Raw genomic sequence first — 23,886 nt, forward strand, 5'->3', positions numbered from 1 at the left:
ATATGTACAAGAGAACTTAATGGGACAATGTGTTTCTTGCCCAACGAGTAAGGAAACAATGCTGGGTCTCGTTCTGGGGAATGAAATTGGCCAGGCGGAGCATGTTTCAGTGGGGCAGAATTTGGCGAACAGTGATCATAATATCATTAGGTTTACAATAGTTTTGGAAAAGGTCAAGGAGGAGTTGGATTCCGGTACGGAGTGGACAAATCACTGAGAGGTAGAAAGGAAGGGCATGGAAAGCCGGAGATCCCTGCATGACTAATGATACGGAGACGAAAATGAAACAGAAAAAGGAGGCTTATGACAAATGGAAGGTTCATAAAACAGTTGAGAACTTGGCTGAATACAGAAAGTACAAAAAAGGGAATAAGAGGGGTAAAGAGAATGTGCGAATAGATTAGTGGCTCACATAAAAGGAAGACAAAAGTCTCTTATAATCTTATAAATAGTAAAAGAGAAGTCAAAGGAAGGGTGGGAGTGGTCAGGGACAATAAAAGGAGATGTTCTTGTGGAGACAGACGGCATGGCTGAGGCACTAAATGAATACTTTACATCTGTCACACGTCTGTTTATAAAAGGGGAAAAGAAGGCAATTACAGGCCAGGCAGCCTAACGTCGGCGGTGGGGCAACTTTTAGGGACAATAATCTGGGACAAACTTAATTATCACTTGGAAAAGGTTAATAAGATAAAGTCAGCACGGATTTGTTGAAGGAAAATCGTGTTTGACGAACTTGATTAATTTCTTTCATGAAATAGTGGAGAGGGTTGATGAGGGTGGTGCAGTTGATGTTGTGTAAATGGACTTTCAAAGGGCATTTGATAAAGTAACACATAATATACTTATTACCAAAATTAAATCCCGTGGGATTAATGGGACAGTTGCAGCGTGAATACAAAATTGGCTGAGAGACAGAAAGCATCAAGTGGTGGTGAATGGTTGCTTTTCAGAAAGGTGAAAAGCATACAGTGGTGTTCCCCAGGGGTCAGTATTAGGACCACGGCTATATTTGATACATATTAATGACCTGGTCATCGGTATAGATGTTATAATTTAAAAGTTTGCATCTGACAGGGAAATCTAGCAAACAATGTGAAGGATCGCAGCAGACTTCAGGAGGACACAGACAGACTGGTGAAATGGGTAGGCACGTGGAAGATTAAATTTAGCACAGAAAAGTGTGAGGATACATTTTGGTAGGAATCATAGAATCATAGAATCAGAGAAGTTACAACATGGAAACAGGCCCTTCGGCCCAACATGTCCATGTCGCCCAGTTTATACCACTAAGCTAGTCCCAATTGCCTGCACTTGGCCATTATCCCTCGATACCCATCTTACCCATGTAACTGTCCAAATGCTTTTTAAAAGACAAAATTGTACCCGCCTCCACTACTGCCTCTGGCAGCTCGTTCCAGACACTCGCCACCCTTTGAGTGAAAAAATTGCCCCTCTGGACCCTTTTGTATCTCTCCCCTCTCACCTTAAATCTACGCCCCCTCGTTATAGACTCCCCTACCTTTGGGAAAAGATTTTGACTATCGACCTTATCTATGCCCCTCATTATTTTATAGACTTCTTTAAGATCACCCCTTAACCTCCTACTCTCCAGGGAAAAATGTCCCAGTCTGTCTAACCTCTCCCTGGAAGTCAAACCATCAAGTCCCGGTAACATCCTAGTAAATCTTTTCTGCACTCTTTCTAGTTTAATAATATTCTTTCTATAACAGGGTGACCAGAACTGTACACAGTACTCCAAGTGTGGCCTCACCATTGCCCTGTACAACTTCAACAAGACATCCCAACTCCTGAATTCAATGTTCTGACCAATGAAACCAAGCATGCCGAATGCCTTCTTCACCACCCTATCCACCTGTGACTCCACTTTCAAGGAGCTATGAATCTGTACTCCTAGATCTCTTTGTTCTATAACTCTCCCCAACGCCCTACCATTAACGGAGTAGGTCCTGGCCCGATTCGATCTACCAAAATGCATCACCTCACATTTATCTAAATTAAACTCCATCTGCCATTCATCGGCCCACTGGCCCAATTTATCAAGATCCCGTTGCAATCCTAGATAACCTTCTTCACTGTCCACAATGCCACCAATCTTGGTGTCATCTGCAAACTTACTAACCATGCCTCCTAAATTCTCATCCAAATCATTAATATAAATAACAAATAACAGCGGACCCAGCACCGATCCCTGAGGCACACCGCTGGACACAGGCATCCAGTTTGAAAAACAACCCTCGACAACCACCCTCTGTCTTCTGTCGTCAAGCCAATTTTGTATCCAATTGGCTACCTCACCTTGGATCCCATGAGATTTAACCTTATGTAACAACCTACCATGCGGTACCTTGTCAAATGCTTTGCTGAAGTCCATGTAGACCACGTCTACTGCACAGCCCTCATCTATCTTCTTGGTGACCCCTTCAAAAAACTCAATCAAATTCGTGAGTCATGATTTTCCTCTCACAAAACCATGCTGACTGTTCCTAATTAGTAACTGCCTCTCCAAATGCCTGTAGATCCTGTCGCTCAGAATACCCTCTAACAACTTACCCACTACAGATGTCAGGCTCACCGGTCTGTAGTTCCCAGGCTTTTCCCTGCCGCCCTTCTTAAACAAAGGCACAACATTTGCTGCCCTCCAATCATCAGGCACCTCACCTGTAGCGGTGGATGATTCAAATATCTCTGCTAGGGGACACGCAATTTCCTCCCTAACCTCCCATAACGTCCTGGGATACATTTCGTCAGGTCCCGGAGATTTATCTACCTTGATGCGCGTTAAGACTTCCAGCACCTCCCTCTCTGTAATATGTACACTCCTCAAGACGTCACTATTTATTTCCCCAAGTTCCCTAACATCCATGCCTTTCTCAACCGTAAATACCGATGTGAAATATTCATTCAGGATCTCACCCATCTCTTGTGGTTCCGCACATAGATGACCTTGTTGATCCTTAAGAGGCCCTACTCTCTCCCTAGTTACCCTTTTGCCCTTTATGTATTTGTAGAAGCTCTTTGGATTCACCTTTGCCTGATCTGCCAAAGCAATCTCATATCCCCTTTTTGCCCTCCTGATTTCTCTCTTAACTCTACTCCGGCAATCTCTATACTCTTCAAGGGATCCACTTGATCCCAGCTGCCTATGCATGTCATATGCCTCCTTCTTCTTTTTGACTCGTGCCTCAATCTCCCGAGTCATCCAAGGTTCCCTACTTCTACCAGCCTTGCCCTTCACTTTATAAGGAATGTGCTTACCCTGAACCCTGGTTAACACACTTTTGAAAGCCTCCCACTTACCAGACGTCCCTTTGCCTGCCAACAGACTCTCCCAATCAACTTCTGAAAGTTCCTGTCTGATACCATCAAAATTGGCCTTTCCCCAATTTAGAATTTTAACTTTTGGGCCAGACCTATCCTTCTCCATAGCTATCTTAAAACTAATGGAATTATGATCACTGGTCCCAAAGTGATCCCTCACTAACACTTCTGTCACCTGCCCTTCCTTATTTCCCAAGATGAGGTCAAGTTTTGCCCCCTCTCTAGTCGGGCCATCCACATACTGAATGAGAAATTCCTCCTGAATACACTCAACAAATTTTTCTCCATCCAAGCCCCTAATGCTATGGCTGTCGCAGTCAATGTTGGGAAAGTTAAAGTCCCCTACTATTAGCACCCTATTTTTCTTGCAGCTGTCTGTAATCTCCTTACATATTTGCTCCTCAATTTCCCGTTGACTATTTGGGGGTCTGTAGTACAATCCTATCAAAGTGATCTCTCCCTTCTTATTTTTCAGTTCTACCCATGTAGACTCAGTGGGCGAACCCTCGGATATATCCCCTCTCACTACTGCCGTGATGTTCTCCCTAATCAAGAACGCAACTCCCCCTCCTCTCTTACCTCCTGCTCTATCTTTCCTATAGCATCTGTACCCTGGAACATTGAGCTGCCAGTCCTGCCCCTCCCTTAGCCATGTTTCAGTAATAGCTATAACATCCCAGTCCCATGTACCCATCCATGCCCTGAGTTCATCTGCCTTGCCCATCAGACTTCTTGCATTGCAATAAATGCAGTTTAATCTAGACTTCCCTTGGTCTTTGCCCTGCTTTCTCAGACCATCTGTCCGGTCATGTTCTGTACACTCTCCCTTAAGGCCTTTTGTTTCTGTCACCACTTTATTTCCCACTGACTTCCTGCATCGGTTCCCATTCCCCTGCCACATTAGTTTAAACCCTCCCCAACAGCACTGGCAAACACTCCCCCTCGGACATTGGTTCCAGTCCTGCCCAGATGCAGACCGTCCAATTTGTACTGGTCCCACCTCCCCCAGAACCGGTTCCAATGGCCCAGGAATTTGAATCCTTCCCTCTTGCACCATCTCTCAAGCCACGTATTCATCTTAGCTATCCTGTCATTCATACTCTGACTAACCCGTGGCACTGGTAGCAATCCTGAGATTACTAACTTTGAGCTCCTACTCTTTCGTTTAACTCCTAACTCCCTAAATTGAGCTTGTAGGACCTCATCCTGTTTTTTACCTATATCGTTGGTGCCTATATGCACCACGACAACTGGCTGTTCACCCTCCCCCTCCAGAATGTCCTGCAGCCGCTCCGAGACATCCTTGACCCTTGCACCAGGGAGGCAACATACCATCCTGGAGTCTCGGTTGCGTCCGCAGAAACGCCTGTCTATTCCCCTTACAATCGAGTCCCCTATCACTGTAGCTCTGCCACTCTTTTTCCTGCCCTCCTGTGCAGCAGAGCCAGCCACGGTGCCATGAACCTGGCCACTGCCACCTTCCCCTTGTGAGCCATCTCCCCCAACAGTATCCAAAACGGTATACCTGTTTTGGAGGGAGATCACCGCAGGGGACCCCTGCACTGCCTTCCTACTCTTCCTCTGTCTGTTGGTCACACATTCGCTATCTCCCTCAGTAATTTTTATCTGCTGTGTGACCAACTCACTGAACGTGCTATCCACGACTTTCTCAGCATCGCGGATGCTCCAAAGTGAGTCCATCCGCAGCTCCAGAGCCGTCAAGCGGTCAAACAATAGCTGCAGCTGGACACACTTCCCGCAGGTGAAGGAATCAGGGATACAGGAAGGAGCCCTGAATTCCCACGTCCCACAAGAGGAACATGACACGGCCCTGGGATCTCCTGCCATGACTTAACCCTTAAATTAGCTTAAGAACAACTCCAATGTCAAGAGAAAAAAAAAGGAAACAAAAACTACTTACCACTCCCTTTAAGGAGTTTACTCCTTTAAATTGTTCTCAATTTAGAGAATGTTAACTACACTAGGGACCTTCATTCACTAAAAAATAAACGCTACTATAAGACCTGCAGACCTTCCCTTTCCTTTTACTTTCGTTCCTGTTGATCAGTGGAAATACTCACCTGAACCTACTCACCAATCAGGTGCCTCCCCTGTGTCGCGTCCCGATCTGATTCCTGACGTCACTTCTAGCTCGGTCGCAGCTCCGCTCCGCTCGGCTCCTGAGCGGAGCGGAGGAAAGGTAATAATAACTCAATGGTACAATTTCAATGAGGTGTAGGGACAGACAGAGCTGGAGGTGCACATATACAAATATTTGGAAGTGGCAGGACAAGTTGAGAAGGCTATTAAAAAACATCGGTGACCCTGGGCTTTATTATTAGAGGCATAGAGTACAAAAGTAAGGAAGTTATACCAAACTTTTAGAAAACTCCCGTTGTGCCTCAACTGGAATATTGTTTTCAATTCTGGGCACCTTCAATTTAGGAAGGATGTCAATTTCTTAGAGAGGGATAACAAGAGATTTAATATATACTAGGGATGATGCATTTCAGTTCTGTGTCGAGATTTTTTTTGAATTCGTTCACGGGATGTGGGCTTCGCTGGCGAGGCCAGCATTTATTGCCCATCCCTAATTGCCCTCGAGAAGGTGGTGGTGAGCCGCCTTCTTGAACCGCTGCAATCCGTGTGGTGACGGTTCTCCCACAGTGCTGGTAGGAAGGGTTGGTAACCGAAGGACACAGAGAGACAGAATTAAGGTGATCAGCAAAAGAGCCAGAGGCGACATGAGGAAACATTTTTTTGCACAGCGAGTTTTAATGGTCTTAAATGCAGTGTTTGAAAGGGTGGTGGAAGCAGGTTCAATAGTAACTTTCAAAAGGGGAATTGGATGAATACTTGAAATGAAAACATAAAGAGAGGTACGGGGAAAGAGCAGGGGAATTGGAATAATTTGATTGCTCTTTCAAGAAGCCGACACAGGAACAATGGGCCGAATGGCTTCGCCCAGTGCTGAAACATACGATGACAGTATGATACCACGTGTATTCATCGCGGGAAGCAGTGCAAACCCTTGAAGCATGTTTGAGAATTCTTGGTATTGAGTTGGTGCAGCGACAGGAGTGAACCGTGTCACAAAACAGAAGGGAAACTGAACCTACTTCTGTTTAACGTGTTTCAGTGATGCAGTCAGAGTCCGGCTTACAGTATATTGTTAAATAGAAATGTGAACAAAATGTTACTTCAAACTTGGGGCTATTTCATTTCAAAACACTTGCAATATCTTTTGGAATTAATTAGTGCAGCACACACGTTACAGTGAAGGGAATTGCGGGCTGCCCAAATGACTGGAAGTAATGTCAATGCTGCTGCTGTTCCCTGATCCCACGGGAGGTTTCCATGGATTATAAATAATGATTTTCTCTTAATCTCTCATATCACAGAGTCAGTTGGAGCCGTGTGTCCAGCGTGAAGAGTCCCCATCACTTCTCAGACAGAATGAGAGTTCCACTCACCGCGTATCCATTTACCCTGTTACCGCCAGTAATACAGACAGTAATGATTTACTATCCGATTATAGCAGCCATTGGAGTCCCCGGTAAGTTATTATATTCATTTCCTAAATGTATGATTCAGGATTTAACCGTATTACGGCTCTTCTCACGGTAAATGTCCTTATTTTTACTGTGTTATTTCCAAGCTATATCAAGGCAGAAATTCAGTGACTGTATTTCCTGCTCTATCTTGTTCCTTGACTGATCATTCTATTGACATTATAATGTTATTGTTCATATCCATCAAAAGCTGCAGCTTATTTTCTTCATCAAATGTCTTTCAAACTGTTGTATTTTGAACTGCGAATCCGTGCGGTGCGTGATACAATGGATGTATTTGGATTTCAAGTTGTTTCCCGTGTTCCCAACAGACTCCCTCTCCTTTCCTCCTTCCCTTGATCTAACACTCGGTAATATCCGTTCAAAACCTGGACATATAACAGACTCCCTCACCTCTCCTCCTTCCCCTAATCTAACACTCGGGTAATATCCGTTCAATACCTGGACATATAACAGAATCCCTCTCCTCTCCTCCGTCCCCTGATCTAACATTCGGTAATATCCGTACAATACCTGGACATATAACAGACTCCCTCTCCTCCCCTCCTTCCCCTGATCTAACACTTATTAATATCCGATTAAAACCTGCACATATAACAGTGAATCCGGAAAATCAGGACTGGGAATTGTTCAATCCCATTAATCAGAATTTTCCGACTGTTTTCGGTCTTTTCTCACCAAAGTGTTGTTATTATTCCTGGTGATCACAATCCATTCCGAGGGTGGGTTTGTGCTCCACGCGGAACACAGAGTCTCCCCCTGATCTTCTCCCATGACCGTATACCAGCATGTTCTCAGCCACCTCTTGCCTGATCGGGCCGTCATTTTGCTGCCTTTAGCCGGTGGGAGGCAGCTGGTTTCTGACACAACCCTTGATGTCACGATACAGGTGAGACTGGGAATCCAGTGCAGCTGGAGAGCGATTGAAACCGCGGAGCGGCGCTCCGTGAAACTGTCCTGGGTTTGACCTGATTTGAGAAACCGTTTCAGCTTCCAACACCCGTAATTTACCCATCGCATCCATTAGATGCCGGGTTATGGCCCCTTTATACTAACCGGATACTTTTATTGGGTAGATCACTCATTTGCAGGTTGGTACACCTGCCGCACTCTTAGCAAGTCTGTCCGCCCGGTCAAAACGCTGCTCGATAGAAATTCACCTTTAATATCACTCAGATCCTTAGAGTTAGAAGAGAGTTCTGATCACATTTACCCAACCTGTCCCCATATCCCTTCATCACTCTTCCTCCATCCACCTCTCCAATCTACTTTAAATCTTAATATAGTTTCTGCATCAACCACTAACCCAGGAACTGAATTTCACCGCCTCCCAACTCTCTTTGAAGAAGTTTCTCTAGCTCTCTGTTCTAATTTTGTTATATTTAATCTTGTATCTTTGGCGCCTTATTCTTGACACCCTCATCATTTGAAAACAATCTGCTTCGATCGACCTTCTCCCATCCTTGCATAATTTGAAACACTTCCATATTATCGCCCCGTAATCTATGTGTATGTTAGATTGTCGAATCGTATTTGCAGTTTAGTATGACAAAGTCCAGATTATGAAACCGCTGTTTTTTTTTAACTCATTCTGCACCACGGACTCAAATTTCCCGCTTCAGTTGATAAACGGAAATTTCATATTGAGTCGAATGGATTCCCATCACCGGGTGCTATTAAACCTTTCCACCTTCCACCTTTCTTTTGGAAAGAAATATAATCGGAATTATCCACCAATATTTCCGCTGTTTGATTTTAAAACTCTAGAAAGTCTATTCAATGATGTCACTCAGTAAGAACAGAGTGAAGTGAGTTGCCTGACTGTCCCACTGACTGTCACCAATCTCAGTGTCAATGCAGCCTATTGATCCCACTGGGAGATTCGCTCCTGTATTAATAAGGGTTTCTCTGAATATATCAACTCACAGGGTCAGTTGTAGCTCGGTGTCCCGCACCCAGAGTCACCATCAATTCTCAAACACAAATAAAGTTTAATTGATTGTATATCCGTTCGCCGTGTTCCAGTTCTCCAGGTGGTGTTTGGTGTGCCCGGTAACTGATTCTGAAGAATTACTTACTTTCTGAATCAGGTTTAACTGCATCACTGCTCTTGTTATTTGTCCAATAAATTGTTGTTTTGTTCTGAAGCGTTTGTGTTAGTGTTTTTCTCTCAATGTCAGAATTTCATTGAATATCAAATCTGCCTTTTCCTCCAGCTTCCTTGTGTGATATATTCATTGAGATCATAATGTACTTGTAATGTCCAGCAAAGACTCCAATCTGTTGCCTTCATTGAACGTGCTGTCAGTTGGTGTAATTTTATCTGAGAATATCTTCAGTCCAGCGTGAAAGGTTACATACACCTAACTCCAGATTCTCAAGTTGTCCGACAATGTCAATTATTTCCGTGCTTTTGATAGTTTTCGCTCAAGAGATTATGAGCAAAAATGCGAACGTCCAGAATTGGAGATAAACTTGTGACATGGGTCGGTAATTGGTTGTGAGGAAGGAGACAGAGATTCGGGGTCGATGATCGATGTTAATCGAATGTTGGCTTTTATCGCAAGGGGGTTTAATTGAAAAGTGTGGAAGTGATACTTCAGTTGTAAGGAGCCTTGGTCAGACCACTTCTGGAGTACTTTTTTTTCAGATTTAGGCACAGAATCTCAGGGATGATATATTGGCCTTGGAGGGGAAGCAGCACAGATTTACCAGAATGATACCGGGTCTTAACACTTTCAATTATGAAGCCGGGTTGCATAACATAGGAACATAGGAACAGGAGTAGGCCATTAGCCTTATTGATTATTTTCTGCACCTGTTCATGACACTTCAATGATATATGTACCTGAACCCCTAAATCCCTTTGGACAGCCACTGTTTTTAACTTTTTACCATTTATAAAGTACCCTGTTCTATCCTTTTTTGTTTCAAAGTGGATAACCTCACATTTGCCTACACTGAATTCAATTCGCCACTATTTTGCCCATTCACCTAATCCATCAATATCCCTTTGTAATTTTATGTTTTCATCTACACTGCTTACAATGCCACCAAACTTTGTGTCATCGGCAAACTTCGATATGAGATTTTCTATGCCTTCATCTAAGTCGTTAAGAAATATTATGAATAATTGAAGCCCCATGACAGATCCCCGCGGGACTCCACTCGTCACATCCTGCCAATGTGAGTACCTACCCATTATCCACTACTTTAGTCGCCTCTTCAAAAAATTCAATCAGGTTTGTCAGGCACGACCGACCTTTCACAAATGCATGCTGGCTCTTTCTGAATAACTGAAAATTCACGAGGTGTTCACTCAACCTATCCTTAATTATAGACAGCAACATTTTCCCCGCAACAGATGTTAGGCTTACTGGTCTATTATTCCCTGGTTTCCCTCAATCTCCTTACTTAAAAAGCGGAGTGACATGTGCAGTTTTCCAATCCAGAGGGACAGTTCCTGAATCTAGAGAACTTTGAAAGATTATAGTTGGGGCATCTGCAATGTGCTCACCTACTTCCTTTAAAACCATCTGGTCCTGTGGATTTGTCTCTCTTTAGTGCTACTATTTTCTTCATTACTGTTGGTTTAATTATGTTAATTTTATTGAGTCCCTGTCCCGATTCAATATTAAGCGTGGTTTTGTTCCCGTGAGTTTAAATGGTTGAAGGATGATCTAATGAAGGTGTTTAAAATGATAAAGGGATTCGATCAGTTAGATGCAGAGAAACAATTTACTATGGTGGGGTTCAGAAGAAGTGATTACATTTAACATTGCAGCTCGTCAATTTTTGACTGAAACAAGTTAACACTTTTTCACAGTAAGGATTCTGGATATCTGGGAATGAACACTGAGATCGATAGATTATTGATGGGTTAGAGTATCAGGGGATATGGAGCAAAGGAGGGTAAATGGAGTTCGTACAAATTCGCCCTGATCTAATTCAATGGCGGAACAGACCCGAAGGGCTGAATGACCTATTCCTCTTCTTAATGCGTTATATCCCGTATCGAGGACCAGGTGTCATAATTTCTGAAATGAGAGTTACATTCATCGCATGTCAATTTCCAGAGTAACTGAAACCTTTACACGTACAAATTATTTGCTGTGTTAATCATGCTGCCCTTTGAGTTCCCGGTAATTCATTGTAACCTGTTCCTGTTTGTATAAATCCGCGTCTCACTGTATCACTGCTGCTCTTGCGGGTCTGGTATCTTGCTCTGTTTGTCTGGAAGTGATTATTCTGCTCATTTCTGGTGAGTGTCAGAAATTCAGCCACTATCACCACCTCCCTTTCCTCCATCTTTCTTGTGCGCTATGATTGCTGATTTAATAATGTTCTTTTAATCTACAACTAAATATCTTGTTATTTTATACATGGAATGTTTCAGGGTAATGCGGCTCCAAGTGAGAATGTGAGCAGTATTCGCTCCGTGGGATGTTGTTTGATTATGAAGTGGTTCCAGTTAATCTGTAGCAGCGACAGGGATCTCTGGCTAATATTCCCGAGCTGACTTTCTCTGGTTACTTTCTTTTCCTAGCCTTTAACTCCAACAGATTGTAACTGTCGTTCAATAAAAGTGAACGGTTTTGAATTCACATTCAGTTATAGTGGAAGATATGTTGGGAAACGGAATTCAGAATCTGCAGATAGATAGTCAATGCTCATATTAACACTGATAGAGGGTAACTTACAAGTGTTGTATTACACTGTATTTCTGTGGAATGAAAGGAAGAGCAGCATGTGGAGTTTGTGGAGACCAGAGGGATCTCAGATAAGATGTGATAAATTAATGAAAGAATAAAAGGCAAAAGAGCAACGTAAAAAGAAGGGAAATGATAATCAGACAGTGGCAGGAACGGACAGAGCATGCAAACTTTAGAGTGCGCCAGCAGTTAAGACTAGAGGTTGTAAAAGTGGCAAAAAGGCAGCAAGAATGGCTTTGTATCTGAATGCACGTAGCATTCGTAACAAAATGGATGAATTGATGGCTCAAGTAGAAATAAAAATGTACGATCGGAAAGTCATCAGAGAGACATAGCTGCAAGATGACAAAGCCAGGATCGTGAATATTCAAGGTTACATCACACTTCGGAAGGACAGGAAGCTAGGTAATGGTGGAGGGGTAGCTCAGTTAATTAAGGATGACAAGAGTACAATAGAGAGAAATGAACTCATGTCTAAAGATCAAGACGTAGATCCAGTTTGGGTAGAGATAAGAAAGAGTAAAGGCAAGAAGTCACTTGTGGGTGTAGTTTATAGACCCTTAACAGTAACTACACTGTAGGACAGGGTATACAGGAAGAAATGAACCAGATTTAGTTAACGGCTTAACTGTGCGTGAACATCTATCCAATAGCGCTCGTAACGTGATGGAGTTCAATGTAGTGCTTGAAAGGGAAAAAAGTGAATCAGCTGCTCAGATTCTCGACTTGGGTAAGGCCGACTTCAATGGGATGAGACAGAGAATGTCCACAGTAAACTGGGCAAATCTGTTAATGGGTAAAACGACTGATGATCAGTGGGAAATGTTTAAAGAAACATTTAACGTGAATCGGTTTATACCACTGAACGGCAAGAACTCTACTTGCCAAAAAAAAAACACCCATGGACAACTAAAGAGGTAAGGGAGAGTATAAGACATAAGGAAAGGGCATACAAAAAGGCAAAACCTGGCCCAGATCTTGGAGAATGGGAAACATACAAAGATCAACAAATGGTCACAAAACAGATAGTATGAGCTACAAAAAAGGAGTATGAAAATAAACTTGCAAGGGACATCAAAACCAATACGAAGAACTTTTATAGTTACATTAGGAAAAAGAGGGTGGTCAGGAGCAGTTTTGGCCCCTTAAAAACTGAAAGTGAGGATATTGTCATTGATAATGGGGAAATGGCGGACATGTTGTACAATTATTTTGTGTCAGTATTTACAGAAGAAAAAGAGGATAGCATGCCGGAAATCCCAAGGAAACTAATATTGAATCGGGGACAGGGACTTGATAAAATTAACAAAAGTAAAGCCACAGTAATGAAGAAAAAAACAGCATGAAAGAGTGACAAATCCCCAGGAGCAGATGGTTTCCAGACCAGGGTTTTAAAGGAAGTCGGTGAGCACATTGCAGATGCCCGAACTATATTCTTTCAAAGTTCTCTAGATTCAGTATCTGGTACTCTAGATTGGAAAATTGAACATATCGCTTTGCTTTTCAGATAGGAGAGAGAGGGAAACCGGGGAATTTTTTGACCAGTTAGCTTAACATCTGTTGTGGGGAAAATGCTGGAGTCTATAATTAAGGATAGGGTGACTGAACACCTCGAGAATTTTCAATTAATCAAAGAGAGCCAGCATGGATTTGTGAAAGGTAGGCCGTGCCTGACAAATCTGATTGAATTTTTTGAAGAGGTGACGAAAGTAGTGGACAGGGGAATGTCAATGGACGTTATTTATATGAACTTCCAGAAGGCATTTGATAAGGTCCCACATAAGAGACTGTTAGCTAAGATAGAAGCCCACAGAATCGAGGGGAAAGTACGGACTTGGTTCGGAAGTTGGCTGAGCGAAATGCGACAGAGAGCAGGGATAATGGGTAGGTACTCACATTGGCAGGATGTGACTAGTGGAGTCCCGCTGGGATCTGTCCTGGGGCCTCAATTATTCACAATATTTATTAACGACTTAGATGAATGCATAGAAAGTCTCATATCTAAGTTTGCGATGACACAAAGATTGGTGGCATTGTAAGCAGTGCAGATGAAAACATAAAATTACAAAGCGATATTGATAGAATAGATGAATGGGCACAACTGTGGCAAATGGAATTCAATGTAGACAAATGTGAGATCATCCACTTTGGATCAAAAAAGGATCGAACAGGGTACATTCTAAATGGTGAAAAGTTAAAAACAGTGGATGTCTAAAGGGACTTCGGGGTTCAGGTACATAGATCATCGAAGTGTTATGAACAGGTGCAGAAAATATTCAAGAAGGCTAATGGAATGCTGGCCTTTATATCTAGAGGACTAGAGTACAAGGGCGCAGAAGTTATGCTGCAGCTATAAAAAAAACCCTGGTTAGACCGCACCTGGAGTATTGTGAGCAGTTCTGGGAACCACACCTTCTGAACGACATATTGGCCTTGGAGGGAGTGCAGCGTAGGTTTACTAGAATGATACCCGGCCTTCAAGGGTTAAGTTACGAGGAGAGATTACACAAATTGGGGTTGTATTCTCTAGAGTTTCGAAGGTTAAGAGGTGATCTGATCGAAGTTCATAAGATATTAAGGGGAACAGATAGGGTGGACAGAGTGAAACTATTTCCGCTGGTTGGGCATTCCAGGAGTAGGGGGCACAGTCTAAAAATTAGAGCCAGACCTTTCAGGAGTGAGATTGGAAAACACTAGTCTTAGACCAACTCTTCTCTCCCTCAAACTGAATGTGAAATTCAACCATATTGTGATCACTGCGAACGAGAGGCTCCATTACAATTATGTCATTATACGAGTGAACGCTAGATAGAAATATAAAAACAGATAGCAAGAGTTTCTACAGGTAGTTAAAAAGTAAACGAGTAAGTAAAGTTAGCGTTGGTCCACCAGAGAATGAGTCTGGGGAATTAACAATGGAGAACAAGGAAATGGCGGATGAATTGAACAGACATTTTGCGTCCATCTTCACTGTGGAGGACACAAGTCTGGGTGGTAGAAGTTTGGAACTCTCTTCCACAAACGGCAGTTGATACGAGCTCAATTGCTAAATTTAAATCTGAGAACGATAGCTTTTTGGCAACCAAAGGTGTTAAGGGATATGGGCCAAAGGCAGGTATATGTATTTAGATCACAGATCAGCCATGATCTTATCAAATGGCGCAGCAGGCACGAGGGGCTAAATGGCCTACTCCTGTTCCCATGTTCCTATTTTCGTAAATAATGGGGGCTTGTGAAAATGGAACAGCGATAATCAAGGGTGATTTGAATCGAAATATGGATTGGAAGAATCTGATTTGCAAAGGTAGCCTGGAAGATATGTTCATAGCGCGCTTTCCGTACAGTTTCTTAGAGCAGCACGTTGCAGACCCAACCGGAGAGCAGGCTATTCTAGACCTGGTAATGAGTAATGATACATGATTAATTAATGACATCTTTGTAATGGAGCCTCTCGGTAGCAGTGATCACAATATGGTTGAATTTCACATTCAGTGAGAGGGAGAGAAGAGTTGGTCTAAGACTCGTGTTTTAAACTTAAATAAGGCCAATTCTGTGGGCATGAAGACAGAGCTTGCTAAAGTGAACTGGGAAATTAGGTTAAGGGATAGGTCAGTAGAGATGTCGTCCCAGACATTTAATGAGATATTTCATAACACTCAGCAAAATTACATTCCAGTGAGAAAGAAATATTCGAGGGGAAGGACGTAACATCAGTGGCCAACTACGAATGTTAAAAATAGTATCAAATTAAAGGAAAAAGCATACAATTCCGTGAAGATTACTGGCAGCTCAGAAGATTGGACAGAATATAAAAAACAGCAAAGACAGACTCAAGGAACAATAAGGAGGGAGAAATTAGAGTACGAGTGAAAGCTAGCTTGAAATATAAAAACAGAGAGCAAGAGTTTCTACAGGTATTTAGAAAGGAACCGAGTAAGTGAAGTTCGCTTTGGTCCTCCAGAGAGTGAGTCTGTGGAATTAACAATGGAGAACAAGGAAATGGAGGATGAATTGAACAGACATTTGCGTCCATCTCCACTGTGGAGGACACAAGTAAGATGCCAGAATTAATTGTGAATCTAGAGGTGAAAGGGAGGCAGGAACTTTATACATTTGTAATCACGAGGGAAAGGGTTCTGAAAAAAATATTAGAAGTGAAAGCTGATAAGTCCCCAGGTTCTGATGGACTTCATCCTAGGGTCTCAAATGAAATGGCTTCAGAGATGGTGGATGCATTTGTATTAATTTTCCAATATTCCCTGGATCCTGGAAGGGTCCCATCAGATTGGAAAATAGCGAATGTAACTCTTCAATTCAAGAAAGGAGGGAGACAGAAAGTAGGAAACCACAGGCCAGTTAGCTTAACCTCTGTCACAGGGGAAATGCTCGAATCTATTTTTTTAATTCGTTCATGGGATGTGGGCGTCGCTGGCCAGGCCAGCATTTATTGCCCATCCCTAACTGCCCTTGAGAAGGTGGTGGTGAGCCGCCTTCTTGTACCTCTGCAGTCCATGTGGTGAAGGTGCTGTTAGGTAGGGAGTTCCATGATTTTGACCTAGCGACGATGAAGGAACGGCGATATATTTCCAAGTCGGGATGGTGTGTGACTTGGAGTGGAACGTGCAGGTGGTGTTTTTCCCATGTGCCTGCTGCCCATGTCCTTCTAGGTGTTGGAAGTCGCGGATTTGGGAGGTGCTGGCAAAGAAGCCTTGGCGAGTTGCTGCAGTGCATCCTGTGGATGGTTTCGGAGATTATAGCATGGCAATTAGAAAATATCAATGCGATCAGGCAGAGTCAACACGGCTTTGTGAAAGGGAAACCTGTTTGAATAATTTAATAGAGTTATTTGAGGAAGTAACAAGCAATGTGGATCAAGTGGATTATATGGATGTGATGTACTTGGATTTCCAGAAGGCATTTGACAAGGTGCTATATCAAAGCCTGCTACAGAAAGTTAGAGTTCATGGTGTAGGGGTTAACATATTAGCATCGATAAAGGGTTGGTTAGCTAAAAGGTAACATAGATTAGGCATAAATGGTGCATTTTCAGTTTGGCAATATTTAACAAGTGGAGTGCCACAGGGAGCAATGCTGGGGCCTCAAGTATTTACAATCCATGCCACTGAGTTGGATAAAGGGACTGAAAATGTTTGCTAAATTTGCTGATGACGCAAAGTTAGGTAGGAAAGTAAGTTGTGAAGAGCACATAAGGAGTCTGAAAAGGGACATAGATAGGTTAAGTGAGTGGGCAGAAAATTGACAGATTGAGTATAATGTGGGAAAATGTGAACTTGTCCACTTTGGCAAGAGTAATAGAAAAGCAGTAGATTATTTAAATGGAGAGAGATTGGAGTACTCTGAGGCACAGAGGAACCTGATTGTCCTGGTACATGAATGACAAAAAAGTTACCATGCAGGTACAGCAAGTAATTAGGAATGGAAATAGAATGTTGTCATTTATTACAAGGGGAATGGAAAATAAACCTAAAGATGTTTGGCTACAGTTGTACAGGGCATTAGTGAGACCACATCTGGAATAATGTGTGCAGTTTTGGTCTCCTTATTTCAGAAAGGACATAATTGCTTCAGAGGCGGTTCAGAGAAGTTCCACTCGACTGATTCCTGGGATGAGGGGTTATCTTATGATGAAAGGTTGGACAAGTTGGCCCTGTATACATTGCAGCTTAGAAAAATGAGAGGTGATCTTATTGAAACTTATAAGATCCTGAGGGGACATGAAGGGGTGAATGCTGTGAGGATGTTTCACCTTTTGGGAGATATTGGAACGAGGGGACACTGTTCAAAAATAAGGAGTTTTTTTTTCTCTCAGAGCATTGTGAGTCTGTGGAACTCCCTTCCCCAGAGAGCGGTAGAGGCAGGGTCATTGATTGTTTTTAAGGCTGAGTTAGATATATTCCTGGTTAACAAGGGAGTCCAATGTTATAGTAGGTAGACGGGAAAGTAGGGCTGAGGTCACAATCAGATCAGCCATGACTTTATCAAATGGCAGAGAAGTTTCGAGGGGCCGAATGGCTTACTCCTGCTCTTAATTCGTATGTTCGTATCTACTTATGTAACCACATTTGTGGTAAGTGTCTCCAGCACGAGGAACTTCGGCTCAGAGTTGTTGAGCTGGAATCCGAACTGTCGACAATGCAGTGCATCCCGGAGGGGGAGAGTTAACTGGACAATTTGATCCAGGAGGCAGTCACACCCCTTAAATTAGGTGGTAGTTTAGATTCATTCAGTGGTTAGGGAGAGGAGGCTGTGCCTGCGAGGCAGGCCGTTATGGGTATCCAGGATGTAGTGATGGAGGAGACTCAGCCCTTGACCTTGTCCAACAGATACGAGGTACTTGTTACCTGTATGGATGAGAAAAAAACCTGCAGCGAGGATGTGCAAACCGATCATGGCACTGAGGTACAGGAAGCCATTCAAGTCTGGGGACTAAAAAGGAATGTGGTAGTTGTAGGGGTAGGTGATAGTACATTCAGGTGGATAGACACTGTTCTCTGCACCCGCGACCGAGATTCCTGTTGGCTGTGTTGCCTGCCCTGTGCCAGGGTTATGGATATCTCCTCTCGGCTGGAGACGAGCTTGGGGCATAAGGGGGAGGATTCATTTGTCGTGTTCCATGTAGGAACCAACGACTTGGGTAGAACTAAGAAGGAGGTTCTGCTGAGACAGTTTGAGCAGCTAGGGTCTGAATTAACAAGCAGAATCTCAAAGGCAATAATCTCTGTATTACTACCTGAGCCACGTAAAAACTGGCATCGGGACAAACAGATCAAAAAATTAAGTGCGTGGCTCAAAGAGTTTTGTGGGAGACAGGGGTTTCAATTGATGGGACACTGGCAACAGTAGTGGGAAATGAGGGAGCTGTTCGGTTGGGACGGGCTTCACGTAAACTGGACTGGGACCAGTGTCCTGGCGAATCGACTAACGAGGGCTGCAGATAAGGCTTTAAACTGAAAAAGGAGGGGGAGAGGTCAATAGTTGGGAAATTTAGAAATCTAATGAATGTTAAGGTAACAGCAGTGTCGCGATTTGTGTAAAGATAAGCAGAGTGTGGAAGGAAGGAACAGCGAGTTTAACGGTAATAGTGCATCAGAAAATAAGGTCAAAGCAGAGAAAATTGTAAAAAGTTAAAATTAAAGGCTCTTTATCTGAATGCACGAATAATAAGATCGACACAATAGTTGCACACATAGAGATAAATGGGTTTGACCTAATGGCCATTACAGAGACATGGTTGAAAGGTGACCAAGGTTGGGAATTAAATATCCCAGGGAACTCGACGTTCCGAAAAGGCAGGCAGAGTCGAAAATAAGGGGATGTAGCCGTGAAAATGAAGGATGGCATAAGGAGAGTGGAGAGAGATGACCTTGGCTCAGAAGAACAGGAAGTAGAATCAGTATGGATGGAAATAAGAAATATCAAGCAGCAGAAAACACTGGTAGGTTTAAATTATAGGCCTCCTCATTGTAGCTTTACCGTTGGACAGTGTATCAATCAACAAATAATAGGAGCTTGTAACAAAGGTAATGCAAAAATCGTGGGGGACTTTAATCTACATTTAGACTGGACAAATCATATTGGCAAAGGTAGTCTGGAGGATGAGTTCATGGAATGCATTCGAGACAGTTTCCTCGAACAATACGTCATGGAACCAACCAGGGAACAGGCTATTTTAGATCTTCTACTGTGTAATGTGACAGGGTTAATTAGTAATCTCATAGAAAATGATCCCTTGGGGACGAGTGATCGGAATAGGCAACAAACTCATATTGAGTTTGAGAGTGAGGTACTTGATTCATAAACGAGAGTCTTAAACTTAACTAAAGCCAATTACATCGGTCTCGGAGCGAGTTGGCAAAGGTAGACTTGGAAATTAGATTAATGGGAATGATAGTAGATAAACAATGGCAAACATTGAAAAAAATATTTCAACATTCCAAACGAAAATACGTTCCATTGAGAAATAAAAACTCCACGGGAAAAGTGATTCATCCGTGGCTAACTAAAGAAGTTAAGGATAGTATTAGATTCAAAAAGATGCCTATGGTGTTGCGAAGAAGTGTAGTAAGCCTGGGGATTGGGAGAGTTTTAGAAACCTGCTTAAGATGACCAAAAAATTGATAAAAAGGGAGAAAATAGAATATCAAATTCAAATAGCAAGACATATAAAAACGGACGACAAGAGCTTCTATAAGTATGTACTGGAGAATCTCATGGGACTAAAAACCGATAAATTCCCTGGACCTGATGGCTTACATCCCAGCGTTCTACAAGAGGTGTCTGCAGAGATAGCAGATGGATTGGCTGTGATCTTCCAAAATTCCCTAGATTCTGGAACGATCTCAGCGGATTGGATGGCAGCAAATATAACCCCGCTTTTCAAGAATGGAGGGAGAGAGAAAACATTGAACTATAAGGCAGTTAGCCTGACATCAGTCGTTTGGGAAAATGCTGTAATCTATTATTAAGGTAGTGGTAACAGGGCATTTATAAAATAATAAAATCGTGAGGCAGAGTCAACATGATATTATGAAAGGGAAATCGTGATTGACATATTTATTAGTGCTTTTTTTAGGATGTAACTAGCAGGGTAGATAAAGGGAAACCACTGGATGTCATACATTTTGATTTCCAAAAGGCATTCGATAGGGTGCCATATCAAAGGTTGTTACACAAGGTAAGGGCTCATGGGTTGGGGGTGATATATTAACATAGCTAGAGGTTCGGTTAACGCAGAAAACTGAGAGTGAGGATAAACGGGTCATTTAAAGGTTGGCAGGCTGTAACTAGTGCGGTGCCCTAACGATCTGTGCTTGGGCCTCAGCTATTTACAATCTATATTAATGACTTAGATGAAGGCACCGAGTGTAATGTATCCAAGTTTGCTGATGATGCGAAGCTAGGTGGGAAAGTAAGCTGTGAGGAAACCAAGAATCTGCAAAGGGATAGAGACAGGCTAATGATTGGGCAAGAAGGTGGCAGATGGAGTATAATGAAGGGAAATGTGAAGTTATTCACTTTGGTAGGATGAATAGAAAAACATATTTAAATGATGAGAATTTATGAAATGTTCGTGTTCAGAAAGCTTTGGATGTGCTCGTACAAGAAACATAAAAAGTTAACATGCTGGCACAGCAACCAATCGGGAAGGAGAATGGCAGGTTGGCCTTTATTGCAAGAGGTTTGGAGTGCAATAGTAAGTAAGCCTTACTAGAATTGTACAGGGCTTTAGTGAGACGTCAACTGGAAAAATGTGTACAGTTTTGGTCTCCTTATTTAAGGGAGGATATTCTTGAAGGTGTTGCAACGACGGTTCACTGTATTGATTCCTAGGATGAGAGGGTTACCCTCTGAGGAGAAATTGAGTTGAATGGGCCGATTCTCTCTGGAGTTTAGAAGCATGAGAGGTGGTCTAATTGAAAAATATAAGATTCTGATGGCGCTTGACAAAGTAAATTCTGAGAGGTTTTATCCCATGGCTGGAGAGTCCAGAACTAGGTGGCATAGTCCCAGGATAAGGGGTCGGTCATTTAGGACTGAGATGAGGAGGAATTTCTTCAATCAGAGGGTTGTAAATGTTTGGCATTCTCTACCTCAGAGGGCTGTGGATGTTGAGTTGTTGAGTACATTTAAGGTTGAGTTCGAAGAATTTGTAGAATTCTGGAGGGATCAAGCGATATGGGTATCGGTAGGAAAGTGGAGTTGAGGTAGAAGATCAGTCATGATCTGATTGAATGGTGGAGGAGATTCGAGGGGCAGAATGGCCTACTCCTATCCCTATTTCTTATGTTCGTTCTTTCCTTTGTTGGAAGTGCAGCCTCTCTTGTCGCTTGCACTGGCCTATAGTGCGATCAGGGGTTCGGGTTGAACTGCAGCCTCTATTATCAATGCACTGGTCCAGGCTGCGATCCGGGGACCGGGTTGAACTACAGCCTCTATTATCACTGCACTGATTTATTCTGCGATCTCGGGATCGGGTTGAACTGCAGCCTCTATTATCACTGCACTGATTTATTCTGCGATCTCGGGATCGGGTTGAACTGCAGCCTCTATTATCACTTGCACTGGTCCATTCTGCGATCTCGGGATCGCTGCCATCACCTCCCTCTGAGGTCGGGAGTGTGCCTTTTGTTGCATTATATACTTTGCAAGGTACATTTGTTCTTTGGGATAATAGAGCAAGATAAAGTTGTCTGTTTCTATTCATTTCTCACCCTTTGCCACCTGTGGTCATTATTGGAGTTTCCCCAGATGGTGTTGGACTGTTGAAGTTGTCTATGACAAGACATGGGTTTTGCAGCGAGTGAAAGTCTGTTGACCACGTGAACGGTTCACCTGGCGGGTTGTAAAACGAAATTGATGCAACTTGGTCCAGTTCAAACCTAACAAGTCCCCTTGTATGATGGTGTTTGGCCGCTGAGTTTTGCTGCAATCTTTTGTCACAACCTCCAGTCTGAGAATAAAATCTGACAACTCCGAGCCATTTCCGACCACCACCTGGTCCACTCCCCTCTCCTGCTCACGGGTCCAAACCCAGCCCGTTGAGCTCACCCTTGGTGGTCCCCATTTTGTATTGACCCCATTTCGGGCTGGCTTCATTTTCATTGCTCCGCACAGATCGATCATCTCCCAATTTATAGTTGACTATTTATTACTTATCTGCAATCTATATTCTTACGTTATCTTTCCATTATATCATTTGCTCTGCCGAATTACAACTGAACCGAATTATTTATAACAAATGCTATCGCTTTGTTTTGGCTAATGTTCATCAATGGCATCAACAATCCTTGGTGCTGCGCCGGGTTTACACTGCTCCTCTGGGGAAACTACGGCGTCAGAGCGGGAGTAGTTCCGAGTAAATTCACAGAGAATGTCTTTGATTCATTCCTTCCTCTATACTGGGAATATTTATTTGTCATTATTTACTCAGCACTCTCATATTCTCTAATAAACTGTATGTTTCACTCAAAATTCTGTGAAATTTACTCTTTTGTTGTAATCTGAAGCGTGATTCACTGTTTCTGTTTGTTTCCTTTTTACAGCTAACGTGACGACGATTGTAATCCTGTCCCGAAGAAAGTGCGGTCTCTCTAAATGTGTCACTCGCTACCTGGTGGCCATGGCAGTGGCGGATCTATTGGTCATTATCAATGACGTGGTAATGTTTCGGATTAAGGATTATTATTTCCCGACTAACTTCCTGTTCCTCACCCCTGTGTGCTCTTTGCAAACTGCCCTTAACCATGCTGTCTCAGACATCTCTGTCTGGTTAACAGTCGCTTTCACTTTTGATCGTTTTGTAACCATTTGTTACCAGAAGCTGAGGACTAAATATTGCACCGAGAAAACTGCAGCCGCGGTTATAGGAACGTTGTGTCCGCTGTTCTGTTTAAAAAACATCCCCTGGTACTTTGCATTTGAACCGTCCATTATATTGGAGAACGTACCCTGGGACTGTGGTGTAAAACCAGACTTTTATACTTCAGCTGCATGGGTAGCATTTACATGGATTCACCGCTGTTTGACCCCACTGCTCCCAATACTACTCGTACTGCTGCTCAATTCTATGACTGTCGCAAACATTGTAGCAGCCAATGGAGCCCGCAGGAGGCTTAGGGGCAGCAAGCGTGATGCGAATCAAAATGATCCAGAGATGAAGAACCGAAGAAAATCCATCATCATACTGTTTGCGATATCCGGCAATTTCATACTGCTATGGATGACGTATGTCTTAATTTTCCTATCATTGCAAATTACAAACCGTTATTATTCCACAGGTTTCAATGACCCGACATTTATCGCGGATCAAACCAGCTACATGCTCCTGCTTTTGAGCTGCTGCACAAACACGTGTATTTATGCAGTGACCCAGACTAAATTCAGAGAGGAGCTGAAGAATGGGCTGAAATATCCTCTCAAACTAATATTTAAATCAGTTAAACGAGGACAATAGCGGCAGAATTCCCAGTATTAGAACTGTATTCCGTCCCATATCCCATCATGTGCTCCTCGATTGGTTTAGCGGGTCCAAGCAGGCGGGCTCTCCTTCCCGACGTTTGCCAAACACAACACTGGGAAATATGTGACAAAGACCGCATGTTCTATACATAGGGACATATGAACAGGAACAGGTCATTCAGTCCCTCGAGCCTGTTCCGCCATTCAATGAGATCAGTGCTGATCTGTGTCCTAACTCCATTTACCCGCCTTTGCTCCATTTCCCTTAATACCCTTTGCTG

The 23,886-nt window shown here is 43.0% G+C and overlaps 1 protein-coding gene across 1 annotated transcript; it reads left to right on the top strand.

The window, feature by feature from the left end:
- The first annotated feature begins 257 nt into the window (after window positions 1-257).
- On the top strand, window positions 258-23,600 carry LOC137308164 (probable G-protein coupled receptor 139). The gene is made up of 3 exons (XM_067977047.1): window positions 258-355; window positions 6,744-6,898; window positions 22,690-23,600. The coding sequence occupies exons 1-3, from the start codon at window positions 258-260 to the stop codon at window positions 23,598-23,600; spliced, it is 1,164 nt and encodes a 387-aa protein (XP_067833148.1).
- The last annotated feature ends 286 nt before the right edge of the window (window positions 23,601-23,886 follow it).

Source organism: Heptranchias perlo, unplaced genomic scaffold, assembly GCF_035084215.1.
Source record: "Heptranchias perlo isolate sHepPer1 unplaced genomic scaffold, sHepPer1.hap1 HAP1_SCAFFOLD_122, whole genome shotgun sequence".
Taxonomy (NCBI): Eukaryota; Metazoa; Chordata; class Chondrichthyes; order Hexanchiformes; family Hexanchidae; genus Heptranchias; species Heptranchias perlo.